The following is a 15,642-nucleotide window of genomic DNA, read 5'->3' on the forward strand; positions in this document are numbered from 1 at the left end:
TAGCTTAGTTCAACGTAGATGGTAAAAGCGACACTTTACTCTCAAAGTACCTTGGATGCGTCACGCAAAATAACCAAAAGGGTCACGGGGAAGGTGATGCGTTGGTTCCTTGCTTCGGGGAAAGTGATTCATTGGTTTCTTACTGCAGCGCAGGGGAGGTGATGCATCGGTTGCTTACCGGAGAGGAGGTGATGCGTCGGTTTCTTACTGTGTCCCGGTTACGATGCGACGATCTGGAGTGATGCAACAAAACAGCGTCTTTGATGCGATGCGACAATGTGGATGCGATGCATGCATGCCCGATGGCCATGTGGTGAAATTGAGGAACTTTGGAGCCACGACAGGCCCAGTGACGCACTTCTCCGGCGATGCGACGGCAACCTCTGCGGTGGTGGCACTCTTCTACGGTGATGCGACACGCTTCGTCTGTGATGCGACGGGGAACAGCTGCGGTGGCACGCTTCGGCGATGCCATGGCAGCTGCTGCGGCGGTGACACGCTTCTCCTCGTTGCATCATGCTTCCAGCTCCCAGCGACATGCAGTCTCTCAGAGGGCCCAAACAGCAGGCACCTCACTGCAGGTAGAATTCCCAGCAAGGGAATTGAGGGGGGGCTGATGGCGAAGTCTTTGTGTCCCTGAGACTTCAGAACCGGAGGCAAGCTCAGTCACAAGCCCTTGGAGATCTTCCTCAAGGTGATAAAGTAAACACAACAAAGTCCTTTTCTCCTTTCCTTGGTAATGGAGTAATCACTGCAGGACGACCCCAACAGCACAGGGGCAGTAATCTTCCTTCAGCTTCTCCGGTTCTTCTCCTTGGCAAAGGTTCGTCCTGATTCCCAGAAGTGATCTTAAGTTCTTGAGTGTGGACCCCAATATTTATACTGCAAAATCCTTTGTTCTCTGAAGGCAGAGAGTGTCTGTACCTAGTCAAAACCAGTTCTGTCCTCCTGGGTGCAGCTTCCTGGCAGGAGGTGGAGACAGCATTGTTTGAGAGCAGACCTGGCCCAGGTAGCTGAAAGGAAATCTCCTCTCCTTACTCTCTATTCAATGAAGGTCCTATTCAGCCCAGCCCTGACCCATCAGATTTCTGAAGCCAAGGCGCCCTCCAGCCCCCTGTCACTCACAAACCAGACATGGAATACACAAACCTAGCAGAGACATGCTGGATGTTTAGGCAAGAAAATACTTACTTTCTAAAAGTGTTATTAACACAGAATGTAAAAATCACCCTCACTAGAAGATGTATTTTAACATTGAGTTCAGGCATACTAAACTCGAATTTCTACCTTGTTCTCTGGGTCAGTTAGGATTATAAGATGTTATAATCAAACTGCCCATTCTGGCCTATGGGGACAGGTAGCCTTACAATAGTGAAAAACGAAATTGGCTGTAATTCACTATCCGGACATGCCACACACATCAGGCCATGTCCTACCTTTTACATGCAATGCACCCTGCCCTTAGGCCTACCTTAGGGGTGACTAATATGTAGAAAATGGAAGGTTTAGGGACTGGCAAGTGGGTGCACGTGCCAAGTTGACATGGCAGTCCCAGACTGCACATAGGCTCTGCAATGCCATATTTTATAAGCTGCTTCTGTGGGTGGCACAACCAGTGCTGCAAGCCCACCAGCAACATTTGTTTTATAGGCCCTGGGCACACATGGTGCGCTGTACTAGGGTCTGACAAGTAAATCAAATAAGTTAATCATGGAGTCACTAATCCATTACAATTTACAATAGGGAGCACTTGCACTTTAGCACTGAATAGCAGTGGCAAAGTGACCAAATCATCTAGACCAGCAAAAACACAGGAGGCAACAGCAAAAAATGGAAGGGAGACCCACGCCAATAGTGCCAGGTCTAACAGAATCCAAGAAGCTGGACCACCTTGGCAAGAAATTTTTCTCTTCCGCCAGCTTAGGACTGCGGTCCATAAACACTGCGTGTCTCTTGGGCCGTTATTTGCACTCCGTGTGGAATACAGTGGCACAAGTGCTGCCTCGGTGTCCGGAGGAGGCCCGGGCAGTGCTCTCCCAGGCTGTTGCCGCCGGGAGGGATGCAGCTAAGTTTACGTTACGTTGTGGGCTGGACACCGCCGACTCTCTGGGCAGGACCATTTCAACGTCGGTAGTGCTTCATCGCTACGCCTGGATGAGGTCCATTGGCTTTTCAGGGAATGTCCAGAACACCTTCATGGACATGCCCTTTGATGGCCGTCGCCTTTTTGGCGACGAAGACAACGCCCTATAGCGCTTCAAGAACTCGCAGGCTATGGCTAAGTCCTTGGGCCTCTCCACTTGTCCGGTGCAGTCTGCTTTTTGCCCCTTTCGTGGTTACGGAAGGGGTGACCCGCTACGTCCCACCCAGAGTCACAGGCCGCAGCAAGTTACCCAACCTTCGTGCGGCCGGGGACGTGGAAACAACCGTCGTGGTTCCGGGGCCAGCGGGCAGGCCAGTCCACCAACCCCCCACCTCCCCCGCAGCAGCCTCCAAACCCTCCTAGTCTGACCTTTCAGGCCCATCAAACGCCAGTGGGCGTCAGGATTCACCATCACCTCCCCCACTGGCGCACCATCACATCGGATAGGTGGGTTTTGCAAATAGTCCAAAGGGGCTACTCCCTCACCTTTGAGACTCCCTCCAGCCATGCCACCGCATGTCGGAGGATCATCTGGCCCTTCTCCAGCAGAAAGTTACGGCTCTCTTGGCCAAGGAAGCCATCGACCGCGTTCCTGTCCCAGAAGCAGGTCATGGTTGTTACTCCCACTACTTTCTGGTTCCCAAGAAGGACAAGGGCCTGCGTCCTATCTTGGACCTCCGGGATGTCAATCGCTTCCTCCAGAAGGAGAAGTTCAAGATGTTGACGCTTGCTCAGGTCTTGTCTGCCCTCGAGCCGCAAGACTGGATGGTAGCGTTGGACTTGCAGGACGCTTATTTTCACATCCCCGTCCTGCCGGCCCACCGGCGTTACCTTTTGGTTCACGGTAGGCCACGAGCACTTTCAGTTTACAATGCTTCCCTTTGGCCTTACCAGCACCCCTCGGGTGTTCACGTAAGTGATGACGGTGGTCGCAGCTCATCTGTGCAGATCTGGGGTTTCAGTCTTCCCCTATCTTGACGACAGGCTGTTGAAGGTGGGCTTGCCCCAGGTAGTTGTCTCCCACCTCAAAACTACAGCCGACCTCTTGCATTTGCTGGGGTTCTCCATGCCGAAGTCACACCTGATTCCCTCTCAGAAGCTCCTCTTCATCAGAGAGGTTCTGGACACGATGCGGTTTCGGGTCTATCCTCCCGAACAGTGAGTCTGGGATATTTGGGCTATGATTCCGATCTTTCAGCCTCTATCCCGGGTTTCGGTCAGAATGACCCTGAGTCCGCTGGGCCTCATGGCCTCCTGCATCCTGATGGTCGATCATGCCAGGTGGCATACGCGGGCTCTGCAGTGGGACCTGAAGTGCCAGTCGGGGCAGCATTAGGGGAATCTGTCTGATTGCGTCCAGATCTCGGAGGGCACTGCTCAACAACTGCACTGGTGGCTCACGAACCAGGATTAGGTCAATGACGGATCCCTCTCCCTTCCCCAGCAAGACCACACTGTGGTGACGAATGCATCCCTTCTGAGATAGGGCGGCCACATGGGAGAGGTGGAGATCAGAGGTCTCTGGTCTCTGGCGGAGTCTGGGCTTCACATCAACCTTCTGGAGCTCCGGGCAATTCGTCTTGCACTGAAGGCATTCCTTCCCTCTGTCCGGGAAAGAGTAATGCATGTGTTCACGGACAACACCACCTCCATGTGGTACTGCAACAAACAGGGCGGGGTGGGGTCATGGACCCTATGTCAGGAGGCCCTCTGCATCTAGACATTGCTGGAACATCAGGGCATTTCCTTGATGGTTCCACACCTGGCAGGTTCTCTGAACGCCAGGGCGGCGAACTCAGCCGCAGGTGCATGAGGGATCATGAATGGCTTCTTCACTCGGAGGTGGTGCAAGGTGTTTTTCAACAGTGGGGAGAGCCTTGGTTAGATCTATTCGCCACTGAAGAGAACGCGCAATGTCATCAATTCGGCACGTTGGAATTTCCAAGGTGGCACTCGCTTGGCGACGCTTTTCGTCGCAAGTGGAGTTGCAGTCTGTTGTACGCCTTTCCGCCGATACCACTTCTGCCCAGAGTGCTGAAGAAGATCAGGCACGACCGGGCCCAATTCGTTCTTGTGGCTCTGGATTGGGCACGGAGAGTCTGGTATCCCGAGCTGCCCAACATGGCCATCAATCCTCTGATCAGACTGCCTCTTCGGGAGGATCTTCTGTCGCAGCAGCAGGTGACTGTCCTCCACCTGAACCTGTCCAGTTTCCACCTCCATGCGTGGAGAGTGAGTGGCGGCAGTTGATGTCTTTCGACTTGCCTCTTGAAGTCGGTGACGTAATCTTTGTAGCCAGGTGTCTCTCCACAAAGACTGTATACGCCTGCAGGTGGAACAAATTTGTGGCATGGTGCACAGCAAAGGCTGTGGAGCCTCTTTCTGACCTACTCTTGTTTCTTCTCTCTTTGGCCCAGCAGGGCTCTGCTCTGGGCACTATCAAGGGCTATCTTTCAGCCATCTCTGCCTTCCTTCGATTACCAGATCAGCCTTCTCTTTTCAAGTCCCCGGTTGTTAACCGTTTCCTAAAAGGCTTAACGCATCTTTTTGCTAAAATTTCCTTTGTTATGCTTCAGTGGGACTTGAATATGGTGCTAACCTATTTAATGTGTGCTCCATTGAGCTGCTGCATAACTGTCCTTTGTCTTTTGACTCTTAAAACTGCTTTCCTGGTAGCCATCACTTCTGCTAGAAGGGTGAGTGAGCTCCAGGCTCTTACTTCTAAGCCTCCTTTCAAGTTCATCCGGACAAGGTGGTTCCCCGGACTCGTCCATACTTCCTTCCTAAGGTGGTAACTACCTTCCACATCAGGCAGACCATTACTTTGCCAACCTTCTTTCTGCCTCCGCGTCCTTCAAAGGAGGAAGAGAGGTTACACCATCTGAACCCCAACTGTGCACTCTCCATCTATCTGGATCGCACAAAACAGTTCTGAGTGGATGATCAACTTTTTGTTGGTTACTTTGGTGCAAAGAAGGGTCGGGCCGTACACAAACGCACCATTTCTCGATGGGTCGGGTTGTGTTGTGTATTAAGGCTTGTTACTCTCTGGCTAAAAAGGAGCCACTGGTCGGGCTACGCGCTCTCTCCACCAGGGCGACGGCACCCACTACTGCCTTGGGAAAGGGAGTGCCTCTAAATGACATCTGTCAGGCAGCCCCGTGGGCATCGCTGCACACGTTCACCAAACACTACTGCCTGGACAGCCAAGTCTGGAGAGATGGCTTCTTTGGCAATTCTGTTCTCGAGGATTTTCTGGTGTGATCTTGGCTTGCAGACTCGCCTCCGGGGTTGGTGTTGCTGGGGTATCTATTCTAAGGTAAGGCATCTATAACGAACGTGTTTCTTTCAGATGCACAAGTTACTTACCTTCGGAACGATATATTTATAAGAAACATTAGTTAGTTATAGATTCCTTACCGCTCCACCCATCCTCCCCATTCTGCGAACTGATTTCTAGGCTTAAGGATAACCTTTCAGGGCCCTAGTTTTGTGCACCAATGGTCAGTGTCTTGCATGGCTCTGCGTTTCTGGCGCGGAAAGTCGTGTACAGAACTGACGTCAGCGCGCAAGGGCGGCGTCTAAGTAGCTGCCGCGACATCATCCTGGCAACCACGACGCCAATGACTGACGCGGAGCTGACCGATGCCATCTTCCGATGCGCAGAGATCCTGCTGACAAGAAAACTTTCCGAATCCAGTCTGACGCCTCGGGGTAATTCTAAGGTAAGTAATCTATAACTACCTAATGTTTCTTACAGATATATCGTTACCGAAGGTAAGTAACTTGTGCAATAAACTTATTCCCACAGGGTCTTGAGAGACACCTAGCAGCTCTTTTGGAAAAAGCACTATGTGAGCCTCTGTGCAGGAGGCATCAATCCACAGAACTCACTGGTGACGATAACTCGGATTTCAAAACAAAACAAAACCGAGGGAATGGATCAAAAGAAATGGAAATCGAAAATAGAATTTTGGAAAGGCAGGACTGGATTCCTACAAACATGGATGGGCGAAAGCAAGACAGAATTTAGAAAAAGCACGAAGTCCAACCTACCGAACTAACTGGGTAAAATTAGTTCGAAATCTGGAACTAGATAGCTAAATATTAGGAGTAAGGATTAATAGTATGCAAAGATAACAAGGACCTCTGTAATACAGACCAAAGAATATGATCAAGAAGAGGCTTGAAAGTATGCAGATAGTAAAAGGGACAATGTGATTTAGGATAAGAAAGACCAGAAGGCATACATGGATGTGCTAATGAATGCATTGGGATCATGAAAGATTCTAAGACACATGACTGGCAATGTTTGAGGACAGAAAGACCTGCATGGACAGTAATGTACTTGAATAATGGTATGGAGGCCCGTACTGAAATGAAACGTTGAGCAAGGTCGTAATGCAGCCGAAGGCTGTGAGTGCCATCTGGTTTCAGAATGGTAGTTGATGGAAAGGGGCACTGGAGTTCCCAGTATGCATGTGGCAGATGGCTCTATCTGAGATTATCAAATATGCCAGATGATATGACACTTAAACATCCTTCTTGGAGAGCCTAAAAAGCTTTCTGCTTGAAACGCAGCACTCCCAAAACTGAACTTCTCCCCCAATAACTATTCGCCACCTATCTAGAACTAGCTAAAAGAAGCTCCCCCTTCTGGCCATCTAACCTCCACATATCCCTGTGCTAAATCGCTAGCGCTTCGCCATTGATCAAGCCTATCAGTGCTGCCACTCTTTGCTAGACTCTCCAAAATCCTTCCATCTGGTCAGAATCCTAAACGTATAACACCAACTCCAGTCATTAGATCTCGCTTCAAGGACCCCACATTGACAGCACCAACGCAATCCTCTGAGAACTCCAAACATATCCCTGATACTGCTGAAGGTTATGCTCTGCATGCTGCTCGACTCTCAAGAAGCCAAAAACCTTGATCCCATTATTCCAATTCTGAGAGGACCCAAATGGCTAACTTTTGAAGCCAGAATCCACTTCAAACTCGCCTGCGTTACTTGCCAAGCCATTGACATGTGCCTACCGCCCTCCTTGAAAGATAAACTCCATATCTCAAGGGGGTTCTGAGACCCGAAAGCAAGCAACAACGCTTACTGTTCTACTCCGCTACTCACCTTTGTAATCCCTTTTTTGGGGGGGAAACAAAGGTCTTTTTCACACTGTCCACTTTCTCCAGATCTGTATGCATCTCTTGTTTTTGTGCATGTAAATTGTAAAACGCTTTGCTGCCAGAGTGGCTAAGTCTGCAGAACCCTCTGACAATAAAAGGACATTCAGGCAAACATCTCAATGAGCTTACTTGAAGGTCGGAGAGACTAAAGATGTGTAACATGATGCACAGTTTTTTTTCGAAAGTAATATGTTCATTCATTAACTTGCACGCCTGGTATTCAATGGTGCATTATTTCACCATTTTTAATGTAAAAAATTATGATTTACGGCTGTAGCATCCAGATTACTTTACACTACCGCGAGTGCATAAATCCAAAGTGTACTTCAACTGCACTGTGGATGGGACAACTTTCTCCCAGGGAAAAGGCTTTTTATTTAAACTGAAGAGGGAGGGATGGGTGGGTTGCACTGGAGAGAATGAGACGGCCTGCAGGAAACGACCTCTTTCTAGCCCCCTCTTCAATTAAGGGTGGCTGAAATTCATCCATCGCTCGACACTGTGAGTGTCTGATAGCATCGATAGCATCGTAAGCCACTCCTGATACAGATAGCAATCTATCTGTTGCCCGCATATATACTGAGAGCCAGTCTTCACTGACATAAAAAAATACACCCACACAGCATTAATGAGGGCGTGGAACTACGTGCATCTGGCAGAATGCCCCAAATGATGGGAGGAAGGTGGAAACCAGCACCGCAATTATCCTGCTAAGATTTGTCATACAAATACAACATTCCTCCCACATGAGTAACTTCGAGTCTCGGTTACCTCAAATTATTATTGGCCAGCCCTGCCTTCTCACCGATGAATAACGACGGGAAGAGTATTTTCAACAAAGGGCTAAACTGATTTCTAAATAGGAGATTAAGCCATTTCTGCAATTGGAGAGAAAGGTTCTGCAGCAGAGAGGAAAAAAGTGTTGTGTGATACAGCTGATTCTATTGGTAAATAATGAGCCGAATGACGATAAGTGTCCTAAGTAATCACGTAAAATGAGTTTCTGCTCCCACCGAAACTAAAGGTCTCTTCTGACCTACCTACAGTTTTTGAAGGGGCTGCTACTTAATGGGCTAGCTACACCGAGAATACCTAAAGTGTTGGGCCAGAATTTTAGACAGGAGCTAGACCAAGAGATGTGGGAACAAAGGTGGGCGGACACAAACATCAGCGAAACACCAGCCTAAAATAATATGCAGCTGAGGTGTAGTCAAGAATATGGAGTAGGGAATATTGTGATAGCTTAATATCATAGCCAAAATACTGATGACCAAAACAGAGAAAGGTAAACTGTGTATAGGAAAGTATACATTTAAATACTTTGAATATCTATATTCATCAAGGTACATGTATGTAAAGTTAAGTATTGAAAATGTATACATACTTACCCGTTGATATTTTGTCTGCGATAGTAAGGTATAACAATATTACCTACTTGGTATTCATGACCCACACCTTCAGTTGGTACTTGCATCCTGCAGGACATGGGAGGATGCTGGAGAAAAGGAGTGGGACCACTTTTTAGATATTTGTTGCTATGAGATTTCTTATCACAGATTATAAAAAAATGACAGGCAGATTCCTGGAATGATTTGTCTGATTGAACAAAGTCTCGTGCATCAGAGAACAGGGCATCTGGCTAAATGTTGTCTCACTTTTCTAAAACCTGTTGCCCTCAGTGGTCTGCTCAACCTGCCTTTACAGACCAACATATCCACAGATGGATACTCAGCAGCATATGTTGCACAAATGACAAAAACTGTTATGTTGATCTGTGCAGCAAATTTGCCCTTTCTGCATGCTCTCTCTCAATTTTTCACTTCAACGTGGAGGCTTTCCGACCGACATTGTAGGTTTACACTCCGACCACCGTCTTACTATGACAGCAGTCAGAGTGTAAACCGGCCGGGGAATCCAACTCGGATCTGACGGGCTCAAGGAGCCTGTCGGCCAGTTGGAATTGGCACATAATCCCTTAAGGACGGCATTTCCGTCATCGGGATTGTTATGTCTGTTTCCAACAGCCTTTCCATGTTGGCCCTTCTGACATGGAAAGGCTGTTAGAAAGTGGCTCTGGGGGCTGCCTTCCCCCTGGCCCTCTAGTTGTGGCCCTGGGGGGCACCTACGGTGCTCCCCTGAAAATCCCTGCACCATGTGTGCAGGTATTTTCACAAACTCCCATTTCTCAATGAGAGCTTGTGCTGCCAGCAGTTTCCACCTGCCGCACAAGCTCCCATAGAGAAATAGGAGTTTGTGACCGCACCATGTGCGGTTGCATCGTATGAAGGAGTGCAGAACCGCCGACCTATTGTCAGGTGGGTCACACACCGAAATGATGTCGGTCAGAGGCAGCTCTAACCGGCATTGAAATCAGACCCTTAGGGCCCAATTCCGATCCGGGTCGGAAAGCGTTCCGACCGAAATGAACCAGGACTGAAGTCCGACCGACTCGTACAGGCGCTGTACGTCCTTACAAGTACGATGCATCCCGGGCAATATCCAACCGACTCGCAAGTAATCAATCCGGACTGACTGAAATGTACGGAAACAAGTGCCGCCGCTTGGAAACTGAACCGAAACCTTCTGACCGACACGGAACGGCTACAGTTCCGACCGACACGAACACGCGGCTTACAACCAGCCAAGTACGATGCAATGCGTCGTGTACAAAAGCGAGTCACACGGAGTCCAAGCCGTACAACCGATTTGCACAGACCAGTGATATTGGCAATAAAAAGAGCCCGTCGCGACCGTGAAGCATGCAACATAGCACAATGTCAGTGTGACCGACTCGGATCACACCGCAAGTGATGCCACAGGAGTATGACCCGGACAACTGAACGTCCCCGTCAGGCCTAAAGAAATCATGTAATTGACACAGAAAAAGGCCAAACAGGCAATTATAAATCCAAACAAAGTCACATTTGAAACCATGAAACACATCCACAACTCCACCAATAAAGCGGCCAAAAATCCAGACCATGATCCTTTGCAAATCTCACAGACCTGCAAACAGACAACACCACCACACTGAGACATACAGCCACAACCTACACACTACACAATATTAGCACCACACAATAGGCACCCAGCCATACACATTCTCACCAACCCTTACTAACACACACACCCGCATTCATCTCCACCACCACCTATCGCCATGCCCCCAAAGAAGAATCCAAAGTTCACAGACAGTGAGGTGAGTTGGAGGTCATGGTAGATGAAATCATCAGAGTAGAGCCACAGTTATTTGGTTCCTTGGTCCAACAGACCCCCCTGTCCCAGAAAATAAGATGTGGGCGAGGATTGTTGACAAGGTGAATGCCTTAGCACCTACCATGCGCACAATGGACGACATCACAAACCGGTGGTACGACATAAGCAGGAGGGTCAAGAAACTCATCAGCAAAGACCATGCCCTGAGCCAGCCCACTGGTGGTGGTCCTCCTGCAAAACCGGTGCATTTCACTTCCTGGGTGGAGAAGGTGCGGGCCATGTTCCCACCAGTTGGCCTCCATGGATTGCCTGGAATACCAGAGCCTGGTGAGTACACAAACAACTATTCCAAAATGTGATGTCACAGCAATCAGCACCCACAGACAATAATGTCAGGGGACAGAGAAAACATTCACTGTCATCAAGCCACATCAACCTAAACATAACTATCCTCTCATGTGTATGCCACCTAGAGAAACAAAATACCTGCAATGTCACAGTAGCATGTACCTAGGGCAATACATGTACAAACCCAATGACAAATACCCCCGGGATTTGGCCCCATACACCACCAAACATCGTCAGCCATCAAGCTACCACAGTTACACACACTCCCAGGGAAGCCGAGTCATAGGAAGCAAGGAAGGTCTGGCGTGCCAGACAGGTGGGTGTAGCTGAAAGCAGGGTGAGATTCGTAGTCCCAGGCCATAGTCCCCATCCCACCTGTCCCAGGAATAGGCCCATGCACCAGGCTCACCTCACAGGGAGTGTCAAAGTACAGGTAAGATAGGAGACACTGGGCTATGGTGTGGGGAGCTCAAGGCCTTTCTGGGACTTGGGCACCAACAAACACCAAGACACCACTGTTAGGCAACTTGAACATATACTCAGACTCACTGTCATGGAAGCATGGCCCATAGGGTCCTATCCGGTCCATGGGGGAGAAGGAGTGTAACCTCAGACTACAACTCCCAGCAGGCCCTGCCACACACACCCCTCCCACCAATAAAGAACAACACACCTGGGACAAAACACAACCTGAGACTCAAGGTAAACCGACTTCCAAGATGCCTGACACTGGGCCCGGTGGGGGGGAGGATATGCAATCCATGGTGGTATTTGTGTCCCAATGCAGATTGTAACTACAAACATACCTGCAACGTCACTGGAAAGATCTCCATTCACAAAGGTCACAAAACTGAGTACTAATATACAGCAAGGCAATGGGATTTGAACACTAGTTCCATGCAGCAGCCATCTTGTCTGCACACATCCTATACCAAGAAAGCTGAATCACAGGAAGGAAGCATGGGTTGCTGGGAAGGGGGGTGGAGTCAAATACATGATGGGAGTTGGAGTCCCAGGCCATAGTCCCCCATCCCACCTGTCCCAGGAATAGGCCCATGCACCAGGCTCACCTCACAGGGAGTGTCAAAGTACAGGCAAGATTGGAGACACTGGGCTCTGGTGTGGGGAGCACAAGGCTTTTCTGGGACTTGGGCATCAACAAACACCAAGACACCACTGTCAGGCAACTTGAACATGTACTCAGACTCACTGTCTTGGAAGCATGGCCCATGGGGTCCTATCCGGTCCATGGTGGAGAAGGAGTGAAACCTCAGACTACAACTCCCAGCAGGCCCTGATACACACACCCCTCCCACCAACAACAAACAACACACCTGGGACAAAACACAACCTGAGACTCAAGGTAAACCGACTTCCAAGATGCCTGACACTGGGCCCGGGGGGGAGGATATGCAATCCATGGTGGTATTTGTGTCCCACTGCAGATTGCAACTACAAACATACCTAGAATGTCACTGGAAAGATCCCCATTCACAAAAGTCACAAAACTGAGTACTAATACACAGCAAGGCAATGGGATTTGAACACCAGTCCCATGTAGCAGCCATCTTGTCTGCACACATCCTACACCAGGAAAGCTGAGTCACTGGAAGGAAGCATGGGTTTGCTGGGAAGGGGGATTGAGTCAAATGCATGATGGGATTTGGAGTCCCAGGCCATAGTCCCCATCCCACCTGCCCCAGGAATAGGCCCATGCACCAGGCTCACCTCACAGGGAGTGTCAAAGTACAGGCAAGATTGGAGACACTGGGCTCTGGTGTGGGGAGCACAAGGCCTTTCTGGGACTTGGGCACCAACAAACACCATGACACCACTGTCAGGCAACTTGAACATGTACTCCGACTCACTGTCTTGGAAGCATGGCCCATGGGGTCCTATCCGGTCCATGGGGGAGAAGGAGTGCAACCTCAGACTACATCTCCCAGTATGCCCTGCCACACACACCCCTCCCACCAACAACAAACAACATACCTGTGTGAAGCAGGGGAGTGCACATTTTGCAATGTACATGTAAGGCACCTTAAAAATACATGAGCTGTCCATGCACACAGCTCTACGTGTACATAAAACGTATTGGGAAATTGTACAAAACCTACATCAGCATCTGACTGTGATAATTGAGGACAAAGCCATGCACATACACTCATCATGAAGCATTGTGCAGAATTGAATGTGTGTGATACGTTTATGTGTGCTGAACCACAACATGCATTGTGTGTCTCTTCCACCCACAGGTGCAGCTGGGGAAACTTCAAGAATAGACGAGGAAGATTCACAGTCCCAGACTCTGGTTGACACAGAGCAAGCCGGTGTGGATGCCTCTCACTCCTCTGACGATGACCATGAACAACCTGGCCCCTGCGGTGTGGATCAGCATGCAGTAGCAGTAACATCTGCACCCCCTGCCACCATTCCTGCTCGCTCCATCTGACAACACCCAGATGACCTCTACTAACATGGACAGACAAACCCAACCCAACACCAAGGGCACAGCAACACAGGGAAGCCTGGAGGTGGTTGCCAATTCCACCAGTGCCATCACCAGTGGAGGCCCAGTGTTGTCTGTGCCTGCAACAGTGGAACCTGCTCGTAGTGGGTGGGGGGGCAGGCTGAGGCCACCCCATGGCCATGGTGCTGAACCCCAAGCTGATCCCCAATTGGTACGCATCATAAATGCGTACCAGCATTGCACCAGAGACTTTGGCCAGATTGTGGGGCACCTCAGGGACATTAAAGAACAGCAGGCTGAACATCATGCCAGATGGGACGCACACATGTTGCGGGTGGAGACACACATGGCCCGCATGGAGTCAAAGATGGTCAAGTTGAATGATGTTATGGCGGTGCACAGAGACATACTGGGATGCCTATGTCAGATTGCAAACAACATGGCCCCACCTCCCTGTGTGCCCACTACATCAGTTGCCATAACAACTGCAACTGCCACAGGTAGGGAGGTGGACTCTGACGAAGACTCCAGTTCACCGCCACAGCCTGCACCTGAGGAACCCCCCCGAAGAAGCCACGGAGTCATCCAAAGAAGGACAAGTGAGAGGCAGCTGGCCCTGCACATCATCCAGGAAGTGAACACCTTTCCCTAATTTCTACCATTGCGTGCAAACCCTTCACCTTGTCAACTGTCCCCATCTCTCCCACATGTGATGGAGGATCTGAACCAATGGATCTACTGACTGTGGACATTACTCTGCCAATTCCACCAACCAACCCTACCAACTCCTCTGTGAACTTTGGAATCCCATCCCATTGCACTGTACAGCACTCCATGTCACCTATATTATCCACACACATGTATGTAAATAAACACTCCAAATCACAATTGTTGCCTCTGTGATGAATGTGACTGGTTTTGACACATATAGGCGATGAAATGCTAAAGTAAGACTGGGCAGGGAACCACTAGAGCAATCTAAACACTGAAAATTGATTCATGTTGATGTCACACATTTGAGAGGTACACACTCCTAGGTCAACACAACACGAAAACACCATGCCCATCACATTTCTTGTCTCACACATTGTGAACTGCAAGTGCACACAAATGCTGAATCAGAGCCAATCAGCCCTCAGGTACAGCATGCCAAAGATTCACTAATGTGTGGACACAGAGGAAGCACACCACAAACTGGTGCATACCTTTATTACACATACACAACTAGTAAACAGAACACCAGATGCAAGGTACCCTCACATAACAGTGAGCAAATATGCAACAAATATGGCAGACATGCCAGCACCGGGGTGTGTGGATGATGCTTCCGGGAACCATGAAAGGTTGCATCCAGTGACCGTAATGTGAGTTTCAGAGGTTACATGTCACCAGACAACAGCATATGGACCCTGTGAATGACAAACATACAACAGTATTGAAATCACTACACAACTGCATACATCTATAATACACATTACATTCACAATTCAAATAACTTGTGCAAATATCCAAAGATTCATGGCAACACTGATTGGAAGGACATAGTAACTCAAGGGCCACATAAATGCTACAATCATGACATGTAGCATTTAGAAACACATATGCCCACACAGTGCACAACCCAAACACATCAGGTGAAGCAAGATTTCTTGCCAACACATCACTGTATACTCACAATTTGGAGAAGAAGTTGTTGATGAGCTGAGTCCAGACATCCCCCTCACCCTCATCGTCAATCGCAACATGTCCCAGGCCAAGATCCTCACATGCTGGCGGTTGTGGTCCGTCATCAACTTTGATGAGAGGTACCTCCTCCCTCACTGCCATGTTGTGTAGCATGCAACACGCAATAAATATCTTGCACACCTTTTCAGGTGCATATTGGAGGGCCCCTCCTGTCCGGTCCAGACAGCGGAATCGGCATTTCAGGAGTCCCAATGTCCGCTCTATCACTCTCCTGGTCTACCCATGTGCCTCATTGAAACGTATCTGCGCAGGTGTGACAGGGTTCCTAAGAGGTGTCAGTAACCAAGGCATGTTGGGGTACCCAGTGTCACCTGCGCACAAACAGACAAACATGTCATGGATCAGGAATGAGCGTGTAATCCAAAGATACCTAAGACATGTAAGGTAAAGTGCTACTACTCACCGACAAGCCAGGCACGCTGGTTCTGCAGCTGTGACATCAAATGTGGTATCCTGAGTGAAAATGTTTACGGTTGTGGTAAATCTGCTCCTGTGCATGTGGTGGTACCAAAGCCACATGTGTCCCATCAATTG

At 49.3% G+C, this 15,642-nt stretch overlaps 1 protein-coding gene across 1 annotated transcript in view; it reads left to right on the forward strand.

Moving 5' to 3' along the window:
• The window catches only part of ZNF367 (zinc finger protein 367), a 63,405-nt gene extending 50,061 nt beyond the window's left edge, over positions 1–13,344 (forward strand). Inside the window, exon 6 of the mRNA XM_085640209.1 lies at positions 13,148–13,344. Within this exon, the coding sequence (XP_085496335.1) occupies positions 13,148–13,344 (197 nt within the window). The remainder of the gene's footprint in view (positions 1–13,147) is intronic.
• The last annotated feature ends 2,298 nt before the right edge of the window (positions 13,345–15,642 follow it).

The sequence above is a fragment of the Triturus cristatus genome, chromosome 2_1, assembly GCF_964204655.1.
Source record: "Triturus cristatus chromosome 2_1, aTriCri1.1, whole genome shotgun sequence".
NCBI lineage: Eukaryota > Metazoa > Chordata > Amphibia > Caudata > Salamandridae > Triturus > Triturus cristatus.